Source organism: Haliotis cracherodii, unplaced genomic scaffold, assembly GCF_022045235.1.
Source record: "Haliotis cracherodii isolate W230 unplaced genomic scaffold, xgHalCrac1.p SCAF_6, whole genome shotgun sequence".
Lineage (NCBI taxonomy): Eukaryota > Metazoa > Mollusca > Gastropoda > Lepetellida > Haliotidae > Haliotis > Haliotis cracherodii.
The window spans coordinates 57,773,711-57,786,140 of NW_027266319.1; the positions used below are offsets into that span (position 1 = coordinate 57,773,711).

The window sequence follows — 12,430 nt, forward strand, 5'->3', positions numbered from 1 at the left end:
AAAGTTTCTTATGAAAGTGTCTTCAATCATTCATGGTAACTGTAAGATTGGTTCCAACAAGTGATTATGGCTTAACGCGTTGAGGTTAGCTGGTGAAATTTTATTGATTCTGAAACAGTTTATCCATCAAATATTAATACCCTGAGAGCAGAAAATGTACTGCTGAAACAAAAGTTGCATCAGTTTACATCCAGCTGAAACTTGACACTGTCTCAGGGGAGATAACTAACAACAAAAGGGAGATAATTCAAAAATGTGTTAATGTATCATATTTCTGTCTGACAGCTGTGGAAACATTATCTGCAAAATTGGAAATATCTACATAATAATGTTTTTTTTATGTGTGCCTTAATCTATTTACCACAATTCAAACTGCATACTGCCTTTTCTTTCAAGCCTATATTCCCTGAGTTCAGTTTTAATAGGAAGATAGCTTGCTCAAGTCACGATATGGGTGAAATAGTGCCGATGTGACATTAAATATTAACTCACTTACTCAGTAATAGGAAGATAGGATGGTTGGTTCATAAATAAATGCTCACGTGTCTTGATTTAAAAAACAAACAAATGTAAATGTTTAAAGAAATACAGTAATATCTGGACATAGGGTATAGCCTTCCATGTCATCGAGTCGGAAATCAATGAATTCTGCAAGGCATTAGTGAAACAGTTGTAGTTTTTAACAGTAGCTTGAAACAGGAAGGGCGTGTACTCTTTGACCTACCATTCAAACAATCAATCCAATATCTTTCATCATATATTTATAATTTCACCCTACCTGACCGTAATTCATAAAATCCATCATTTTGGAAATCATATCTTTACATGAACCACACTACAGTATTTGTATCTCAGTGTTATGGGTTTTCTGATGTTTAAGAAACATTCATAGTTTTCTCTCTGATCACATTAACTACTGTAAAACATCTCATTCACTTTTAAAGACAGCTTTCTCTTAAATAAAAGCCACCATCTGAGTATTTACAATGTTTGTGTGATGCTACAGTCCCCTTTTACACAAGTAGTAGCAATCAACATGGCCGTCCAATTACGTACAATGTTTGAAAATCTATGTTCAGACGACATGCCTAAATCATAAGGCTACAATATTGTATACTATGGTTTACAGAAAGTTTCTAAACATTAAGCTTGAGTTGGTTGAAATTAAAACACATCTATTAAGGGTTAGGAATTCAGGGTTCAGGATTAGGGGTTTAGGGTTCAGGGTTTAGGGTTTGGTTGATTTTATGAGAGAAAATATTTGCTTTTACTGTTAAAAGTGCATGATGTTTAGTTTGTTTGTTGTTTAACGCCTCACTCAGCAATATTCCAGTTTTATGATGGCAGTCTGTAAATAATCGAGTTTGGACCAGACAATCCAGTGATTGACATCATGAGCATCGATCCACTCAATTGGGATACAATGACATGCATCAACCAAGTCAGTGAGCCTGACCACCCGATTCTGTTAGTTGCTTCTTATTACAAACATAGTCGCCTTTTACGGCAAGCATGGGTTGCTGAAGACCTATTCTACCCCGGATCTTCACGGGTCCACCTTTTACGGCAAGCATGGGTTGCTGAAGACCTATTCTACCCCGGATCTTCACGGGTCCACCTTTTACGGCAAGCATGGGTTGCTGAAGACCTATTCTACCCTGGATCTTCATGGGTTGGATGGTCTAATGGTGGATTTTCAGTCTAATCAAATAACCTGAAAAAAAGTGCCTCATTATAAAAAAAGGAGGCCAAATATAGACATCAATATGTATTCTGCTTGTAGTTTATCCAAGAGGGTTACATCTTGACCATTGTCCAGATGACATTAGTTCTTACCGTCCTCTCCCGAGTGTCCCTTGTAGATGAATGCCGTCTGATGTGACTCTCCAAGGTCATTTTCCGACTTCACTGATATTTGGTAGGTTTGATATACATCATTGACTTCCACCTCGTAATAGTTGACAGTAGGGTCTGTGATGAGTCCATCTGACCAATACGTCTTCCCCTGCTGGCGGTAGTACACGTGGTAGCGGAAGCCAGGGCCATTGTGGTAGAGGCGGGCAATCACCTGAAATAAACAGGGAGACGGTTAGTCTTCTTAGTCTGTTGGATGTTCTACAGTAGCAACATTCCGATCTTGGCCAGCCAGAATGTTAGTATGAGCAAGTTTTAACGTCATCACACTGCACTCTCTCCAGCAGGACAATCATGGCAAACCCAGGGTTGACACACTGCATATGTAGGTGCTTAGTATCTTTAGTAGAATGTTAGTATGAGCAAGTTTTAACGTCATCACACTGCACACTCTCCAGCAGGACAATCATGGCAAACCCAGGGTTGACACACTGCAGATGTAGGTGCTTAGTATCTTTTAGTGGGGCAGACCTGTAGCCTAGTGGTTACAGTGGTCACTTATCACAACAAAGGTCTGGGTTTGATTTCTCACAGGTTTATTCTGTGCGAAGCCCACTTCTGGTGACCTCCCATCCTCTCCGCCAGACAGGATATGACTATACTGCTTAAAGCCATGTAAAAACCACACACACTATCATATTAAGTTCCACTTCAAAATTTCTAAATATCTTCTGCCTGAGTTACAAAGACAATCAGAGAAGAATGGGGGGGGGGGGGGGAAGCCAGAAGTGATGCAGGTACTAGACATCGACCACCCTGGTGAAACCCAAGAGCCTGCTACAACACAATACACAAACCATCAACCATTACAACTTTTCTTGCATGTATAATGTGTCACTCCTTCTTTCCACAGGGTCCAATGAGTATGCCCTGAAACCTGTTGTCAGAATTTGAAGAAATAGTGTTGCCATGACACCAGAAAATACCCTTCTTTAACTCCCTCCACAAGAAGGATGATTCAGACAACATGCATATACAATCTAGCAATAACATCCCAAAGAAATTGGACAATCCATTTTCAGAGTTCAACATTCAAATAAACCTATCTTCAGGCTGTTTATATTTCCGGTTATGAATGAGGACCAAGTAATGGACATAATGACACAATAAAGTTTCACATTTTGCCAACACCTTGCCAACAACAGAACCATTTTGAAGAGATGATCTAAGAAATGACAAACTGCACCACAACAAAACCAGAATCCAGTTATCATGACACTAGTAGCTTTCGAGTTGACAACAAGCAGCTGTTTTCAACTTTCGATTGGCTACGATGAAACTCTTTCCAAATTTCATTTGTCGGGAAATACATCTCCACCTGTCTCCAGGGAACACGTGACGAGGTCCTCTCCTATTACAGTTGGTAAAAGACAGAGGAGAGAGACACTGTGATCTATCAAGTGTCTTGTTATAGCACCCAGCTACAGGGTAGGGGACAAGCACGTAATTGCTATAGGTCTATTTATCATGACCACTGCGTTTACTTACAATGTGCCTGTGTCAGACGGGTTAACCCTTCATGTTCTTGAAACCTCCAAGACGGGCACTGCCAGTGTAATTCCAAGTGTATTCACCTAACGACAGCCTGAGTTAGATGGCCAGGAGTATTCATCACTTGGTCACATCAATCCACAGGAATAAACCAAAATGGCACATTCACCTAGAGACAAGGGGTTTTACTAGCCCAGTGCTCTAAGGTATTGTGAACATAAAAGGTCAATGTCAGAGCATAATATCTGATACAACAGATCAACAGTTCATAAAAAACAAAATAGCAGCGAAAATTATAGGAGTGGATCACTGCAAATCAGTGATGACACCAGGTGTTCCTGAAAAGGGTAAGCCTGTCCTGCTCTACCGGAAGCACCCACCATTCACACAATTTACATAAAAAAGTATGTGTTTGTTGCCTGACATCGCACAGCAGTACTTCTGCCATGTCATGGCAGCATGTAAACAAACCAGACAATCAAGTGATGGAAGACCAGCATCCAGAGAGATTGAAACATGGAATCAGGAGGAATGGAAGACACGATAACGGAGAGAAGGAAGGCTGGCACAGATATGGATGACCTGACTCCGGAAAGAAGGAAGACAGAATGTGGAGAGACTGAAGATCAGAATCAAGAGAGAAGGGAGACCGACATCCGGAGAGAAGGAAGTTCAAACTTGACAGATTTTACTTGATGATTAATTATCGTAAAAAACTCAATATTGAAAGGGGTCTGTGTTGGTGAATGTCTGGTTTAACAGATTCCACTGATAGTTTTTACACAAAAAGGGAAAATCGGACACATAACTGCTGCTGTTACATACAAGCTTGGAATGGAAACCAATGAAGATAGTCTATGCATGAAGCCAGAAACCAATCATACAGTTCTTGTGATGGCAAATCTTCTCCTCATTCACCACAAAAATTTGACTTTAGCAGTTGTGCTCGTGCATAATGGAGGCTCACCATCTCATAGACACCTAGCATTTTTAGACGATCCATTTTCAGCTAATGGAAGACAAGGTCAATGTAATTAGACCAATAAAATCCCTCCTAGGTCTATATGACCTTCTAAGGCCCAAGAATATCACATCCCAATCCTTAATGCTTTCGTTTGACACTGACGACTACACAATAAATACGCCAGAATTGCTACAACAACATTTTTATCCCCATTATGTAGACACTGTCACAAAGAAGACAGGCAATCCACATTCTGTGTATCAAGAATTATTACGGCAAGGCAATAATTTACCACAGAAATGCCCTGTGCACATATTTTGCTGCCCTATGCTATTAGTATGATAATGGAGTAAAACCGAATCTTGTGATATAATATGGTCCATGAACTGTGGTCCCTGGAAGCCTTGGACGAGGCATCAAGAAGAGTTGGTATCTGATGGCATTAAACATGCTTCCCTCTCATCAGGAATCAGTCAGATTGCTACTACCAAGCCTATATTGTAAACACTTGTGATTTAGGAATATCACAGCACCAATTGCTTCAGATTTGTTGTTATGAGGTGACACAAAGGAGAAAGCAATGAAATGATAGAAAGCGTTACTTTTAATGCCGGTGTGCTGCAGAGGGAGATCTCTTGATACCGTTGTAGAAGAGGAGTTTAGTGTTCAGAAGGGACAGCAATAGTCCTACAATATTTCTTGTAGGTTTGTCTCTTGGGGATACAGTTTCATGTTAACTGTGCGACCATGTACAATAACAATATACGGGATGGGTGTTTTGTAGTGAGTGAGGTGGGGATGATGTATCTATTATGGTTTTAATTGTTGAAATGTCGATGATTCCAAAATGTTTTAACTTGCTTTTGCATGTGTTTGTGATGGGTGTCCCCAGCAGGGCATGATATGCTCACCTGTGAACACCTGGTGTCATCACTACCTGATAGTGATTCATAAACACATGCTCATGATACAGTCAGAATCCTATATGGTGTCATCACTATCTGATAGTGATTCATAAACACATGCACATGATACAGACAGAATCATATATTCTGGCACTTTATTTTCAGGACAATGTTTTGAAAAGTGTTATTGAGCGATTATAATGTTGCATCACATGATTAGGTAGATACTATTTATGCAGTTCCAATAATTTCAACAATGAATATATGAATGCAATATGAATAATAAAAACATGAATAACCAAATCCCCCAAAGAGGAATGTGGCCATATTTTTCAAAACTCATACAATTATAATTCTAATAAACTGATTATCAACAGGGATGAAAGTTCAAAAGCTGCATAAAAAAATAATATGAACAATATTAGAACTGAAATTCATTATGAGCTTACAGATTGCCATATGTTCTTGGCTAGGCTCAACAATTGTTCAGTTGGGTATCCTTCAGTGCAATGGACAATTAGTGGTCTCTTAATGTTCCTTCCAGACTTAACAAGACTCAACAAATGAGAGATTTAAATGAAATTAGCAGAAGAGTAATGTAATGGAAAGATTACAGCGTAATGATATCTCATTCATAGCCATGATTCTTGTCAATCAAGCGCTCATGCGTAATAGCTTAATTACATTTATTCATATAATTAAAATATGAAATCCCTTAATAAAATGAAATTCCATATCTGACATAGTCTTGGGTTTATCGTTGTCAAGGATTCTTGTGTAAACACAGTTTCAGGTCAAAAACAGACAATGATACTATACAGTGTTATCTGAGTCATATCACCATTATGAAAGAAAACTGGAATCTTGACTCATCACGAAAGGAAGTAAAATTTAAAATTTCATGGTGGCTGTCAGGTAATATTAGCTAAACTGTCTTTGTGTTGGTCCATTTCAGAGCTATTGACATTTCAACATATGGGTCTTGGATATTACAATACGCTTTTCAGTTCTTATCATTCCTGTTAACTAGATATATCTTTTCATCTTTTCTTAAATAACCTTCAAGAATGTTTCTACGACAGAGAAATTATATGCTACACACACACAGAGTATTGGTTTCTATCAGTGAATGAGGACACCACTACTCCTCATCCTCGTGCTGCTGATGGAAGAGCATCATCCTACATAAAGTCAGACCACTTCTATTTCCTGGTTCACTATTTCATGATCATGCCCTCAATTTTTAAATCAAAATGCTACAAAATCATGTTTTTGATTGAAAATTTCAGCTTCATTTGGTTTGCATAAATCATTTTTGACACTTTTAGAAAATTAATTTCAGTTTCAAATCTGATTTTTGATTCTCCCTTTTGCATAATGATCTAGAAGCCTGTAAAACAAAAACAATATTTGTTCTTGTCTCAAAAAGTACATGTGTATATCAAACTGTTAGAAGAGACATTTTAGAAAAGTATTTTTTACTTGCTGTACAACATAACACAACTCTTAGACTTGTTTCCAGTAAGATCAATATATGCTTTACTTTAACCACGCAATAAAACATGTCAAGCCTCATTTCAAAATACTTAGGAGAATATATCAAACAGACACCATGTTGGGGGAAGATGACAGCATGATTTAACAAAGAACTCAAACAAATGACTATTTTTCTAACCAATCTCCAAATCCATCATCAAACAGAACACTTTGATTTTTTTGGAGAGTCCGCAGTGGGAGTACAAGACTTTTACAAGTTAAAGCACTTAATGTCAAAACCGCCATCGGTTTATCTAAACAGTGGTCACTTTATCAAAGGTTTCACAAAGCCTTATCCATGCAGGGAAATCAACGAGCAATGGAGAAAAATCAACACCATGAAATAGATTCCACATAAACGCTGTGGTAATATCGGATGTAACTAACGAGGCAAATCTATGACTGTTTTACTGTCACTAGTGCCAGTTGTACTTAACAAGACAAATACATTTACTCTTTCGCCTATAGTTAATCTGTCAGCTGTCGTGGGATCTGAGGACGGCCATCTTCCCAACAACTGAAGCAAACATGATAATGTAATTGTGTTGTTTCAAAATCTACAATATATCAATTGTCCTCATAACTTCACAAGGCTTCTTCTTTTCCTGAAAGATCAAAGCGCCATGTAGCTCACCTTCCCCAATTAGCTCAGATCTTCCGATTAGCTGACATAGATAAATGAGGACGATCAAGCCTTTGATATTCCAAGCAAATCATCTCCTGGCTTAGTAAATACACTGATGATGATGTTGGTAGAATATCAATATTTCAACGATTATAACGTTTCAGCTCCAACTTTTAAGATGGCTGAAATACCAGGCAACTCTCTGCCAGGAAATATGTTCCCTAAACACTGACGGATGGATTTCAAAACCACCACAAATCAAGCACAGGTAGGCAAATGGTTTAAGTTATAAGTTGGCATGCAGAATTATTCCCCTTAGATGGGCCAGGATTTGATGGTAATAAGTTTTAATCCAAGATTCATCCCAATTTGCATAATGTCACACATCGCACCAAATGTGTCCATTCATGTGACTGAATCTTGTATGACCTTCACAACATGGCTGATTGTTGTGAAAGGAGTGTGGTGGATTTTCAGATTCATGCACAGCAGAGTCTTAAGAATTGTCCACGATGTTTCCAAGGGTAGCAGTGTTTGATAGGTCCTCAGGCTTCTATTGTACAGTCAGTGTTTCTGCCACACTGTTGTATTTAGATGAACAAATTCCAGTTAGTTGCTGCACCATTTCAGAGTTAGATTATGGACCAGACAATCCAGTGATTGATATTGTGAGCAACAATTAATATCAAAAACCAAGTCACCAAGCCTGACCACCCAATCTTCTTGGTCCAGGACACGTTGCTGAGGACCCAGTCTAACCCTGCTAACTTGTTGAGGAGTATAAACCAAAGTAAACTTCATCCCCCTGCCCCTCCTCGTCACACCCAATCCTCTTGGTCCAGGACACGTTGCTGAGGACCCAGTCTAACCCTGCTAACTTGTTGAGGAGTATAAACCAAAGTAAACTTCATCCCACCACCCCTCCTCGTCACACCCAATCCTCTTGGTCCAGGACACGTTGCTGAGGACCCAGTCTAACCCTGCTAACTTGTTGAGCAGTATAAACCAAAGTAAACTTCATCCCCCCCGCCCCTCCTCGTCACACCCAATCTTCTTGGTCAAGGACACGTTGCTGAGGACCCAGTCTAACCCTGCTAACTTGTTGAGGAGTATAAACCAAAGTAAACTTCATCCCCCTGCCCCTCCTCGTCACACCCAATCTTCTTGGTCCAGGACACGTTGCTGAGGACCCAGTCTAACCCTGCTAACTTGTTGAGGAGTATAAACCAAAGTAAACTTCATCCCCCTGCCCCTCCTCGTCACACCCAATCTTCTTGGTCAAGGACACGTTGCTGAGGACCCAGTCTAACCCTGCTAACTTGTTGAGGAGTATAAACCAAAGTAAACTTCATCCCCCCGCCCCTCCTCGTCACACCCAATCTTCTTGGTCAAGGACACGTTGCTGAGGACCCAGTCTAACCCTGCTAACTTGTTGAGCAGTATAAACCAAAGTAAACTTCATCCCCCCGCCCCTCCTCGTCACACCCAATCTTCTTGGTCAAGGACACGTTGCTGAGGACCCAGTCTAACCCTGCTAACTTGTTGAGGAGTATAAACCAAAGTAAACTTCATCCCCCCGCCCCTCCTCGTCACACCCAATCTTCTTGGTCCAGGACACGTTGCTGAGGACCCGGTCTAACCCTGCTAACTTGTTGAGCAGTATAAACCAAAGTAAACTTCATCCCCCGCCCCTCCTCGTCACACCCAATCTTCTTGGTCCAGGACACGTTGCTGAGGACCCAGTCTAACCCTGCTAACTTGTTGAGGAGTATAAACCAAAGTAAACTTCATCCCCCCGTCTTCCTCGTCACACCCAATCCTCTTGGTCCAGGACACGTTGCTGAGGACCCAGTCTAACCCTGCTAACTTGTTGAGGAGTATAAACCAAAGTAAACTTCATCCCCCCGTCTTCCTCGTCACACCCAATCCTCTTGGTCCAGGACACGTTGCTGAGGACCTGGTCTAACCCTGCTAACTTGTTGAGGAGTATAAACCAAAGTAAACTTCATCCCCCCGCCCCTCCTCGTCACACCCAATCCTCTTGGTCCAGGACATGTTGCTGAGGACCCGGTCTAACCCTGCTAACTTGTTGAGCAGTATAAACCAAAGTAAACTTCATCCCCCCGCCCCTCCTCATCACACCCAATCCTCTTGGTCCAGGACACGTTGCTGAGGACCCGGTCTAACCCTGCTAACTTGTTGAGCAGTATAAACCAAAGTAAACTTCACACACACACCCCACCCCAATGCCCCTCCTCGTCACACCGAATCAACCCCAGCCTCCTCATCCTTGCAATCAGTTGCAGACCTCTTAATATCGTCTCCTGCTGGTCAACAGGGTGTTGTGACACGGCTGACATATTGCAGGCTTCAGTATTGAACTCAATCACTCTCAGTGCACCTTGCTTAGCTTATTGCTCTTTCATATCCTTGACACTTTTATCACAAGATTATCCTCATCATTTGTGCCATCAAAAAAGTGGATAAAAAACATAGCAATTCAGAATGTATGCAATATTGTGTGTAATTCCGAACACACAACCTTATGGCAACAGTAAAATACATCATTCACCTTTCACAATGTCATATGAATCTGTAAAAATAAAAGAGACAAAACCCTTTCCATATTCATAAGAAATCTCTGCTAAAATCAGAGTCGATTGTATGATTCCGACTACATAGTGAGCATGTGTTTACGAGTCACTATCAAATACAGGGGAGCTGCACCTCCCGTACAAATCAGGTTGACATATAAAATAAATACAAATATATTCCTGAGACATTTTTCGCACAGTCTAATGATTAATGGACTACTATCTTTGGCTAACAAAGGCAAAATTCTTAATGAAGGATGTGCTATTTTAAGTACTCCCCTTTTGTGAAAAGCTGTATCTGCACTTCAGAATATCGTATTGCATTGGACATAATTTACACCTGACCTATTCTTTCCAAATACAATGCACAAGGGATGGATTGTAGAACAGTCCACAGGCTTCCTCAGCAATCCTTAAGACAATATTGCTCTGTGTGATTGATTTGTGCCAGCGTGGCCTGCAAAACACAGCTTCCACCAATTTGCAGCTTGGGTTGTAAATCTCTGTCTGACAATTGAAATCGATTCAAATCAAGCTACGTTTGGTATTTCACTTCTGGAATCAATTTCATATCAACAGATACAATTATTTGTACAAAAATAACAATTTCTAATATTGGATATAAGTGGATGTATCAAAGCACACAGGTTCAGCTGTTTCAAGAATTGATTGTGGACAAAAAACATTCCCCAGATGTATAAACTCGAAGAATATGTTGAGATTTTTTCTGTTGCAAAGACAGATTTCCAAGATAAGGAAATCACTACCTGTCATGAGTAAGGCAGATAGAAACATTGACTTGGGATACATTTCTCAGCAAGATGAAATCTCAAACCATATCACCTTCCTGTGGGATTTCTAGGTTAATTCCTGGTAGGGCTCAGTGATGGTTGCATGACATTTGTAAGTATATGTTATCAATTTGCTGATTGTTGTGGAAACATCGGCAATTTCCCATTGCGAATAATTCCGGTTTCAACCCAATTTGACCGTGTTATTGCGGAAACGACCAACATTGATTTGGACGCTGCACCAACTTGGCGTGGATTAGTATACATTCATTTAATCATCCCATTGATTTTTCATCTATTTTTCTTGGACAAAACTCAGCTGCAATTGCTTTTAAAGTTTCCAAGTTGTTCACTGGAAGAATAATTTTTAATAACTGGGAGTGAATGCTAATACACTCCAAGGACATGTGAGCTTTGAACCTGAAGCAAACAGTTTAAAGACCTGCCCCGAATCAAGCTGTGTAAAGGACAAGTTTTATAGCAGCTGTTTTTCATCAGACTGGAATGTCATTTCAGATTAGAAAATAGAATTGCAGATCCTTGACCATATACTAACTATTCCCATTATAAAGTCATTGTTTGGTCTTTCGTCAGGTAAATGTTGTTTATAATAGGATTGTTTTTTGAACAAATACTGTTTCACGAATCTAAAGTAAGCATTTCCTTACATTGTTATGTGTATTGTTAAAGTTAAATGAAGGTTAAATAAATTAAATTTAACACCCAGCCCAGCTTCCCCCTCATCCCCCAAAACACACACCCACCAACACACCCACCAACACACCCACATCCCCCACACATGACACTCCCCGAGCAGTGAATGGGTACCCGGTAGGATGATAGGGCAAGATGGCAATGTGGTTGTTAACCTTCTAGCGACTAACAGGCAGCTTGGGATGTATACTCCCCAGGGAGATGAGAATGATTCTTGAGTGTACACTGATCCAGTGACCGGGGTAATAAGCATTGAGCATGTCCCTGAAAAGTGTGGAAATATTAACACTATAAATAGCCTATAATTATTATTATTATTATTATTATTATGACATACACCTCTCCCCATATCCCTATGAACAGTAAAGTCACAACAGAGTTTGAAATGGTATGAATTTCAGATCATTCTACTTTCTTAAATGCTTAACTTCAAACCACCAGGACGAAGACTGCATTTACCGTCATGGTATTCTTTTCAGAGAATACTTCAATGAATTAAAATCCATGCCAATAAAGACAGAAAATGGCCTATCACCCCTGTACTCCACCACAACCTGCACTACCCAACCTCCCAAACTAAATCATTACAATTCTTCCACGCCATCAATCTTTTGACAAAAGCCTTGAAGTGTGCATGGCCCTATAGATGACTACAACGTACACTATCATCAAGCCTGTGGACATCCTCACAACAAGCACAGCCTTTCACTCAAGTGTAGAACTTTTCATAAACATCAATATTTGCTCATTCCTCTTCCAGTTGACCTGATGCAGACCAAGTGAAAACAGGCCCTATTTCAGACAAACTAATAAGAAGATATATTTCCTTCTTTTATGAAAAAGTTAACGAGCCAAGCAACAAATACTCCAGATCCTATCAGTGACAACACTGCAAG

At 40.0% G+C, this 12,430-nt stretch overlaps 1 protein-coding gene across 9 annotated transcripts in view; it reads right to left on the reverse strand.

Moving 5' to 3' along the window:
• LOC139444918 (neuroglian-like) overlaps nucleotides 1-12,430 on the reverse strand; it is a 301,741-nt gene that overhangs the window by 32,305 nt on the left and 257,006 nt on the right. For all 9 annotated transcript variants that reach the window (XM_071225929.1, XM_071225927.1, XM_071225935.1 and 6 more), the window contains one exon: nucleotides 1,837-2,068. In XM_071225929.1, the coding sequence (XP_071082030.1) occupies nucleotides 1,837-2,068 (232 nt within the window). The remainder of the gene's footprint in view (nucleotides 1-1,836; nucleotides 2,069-12,430) is intronic.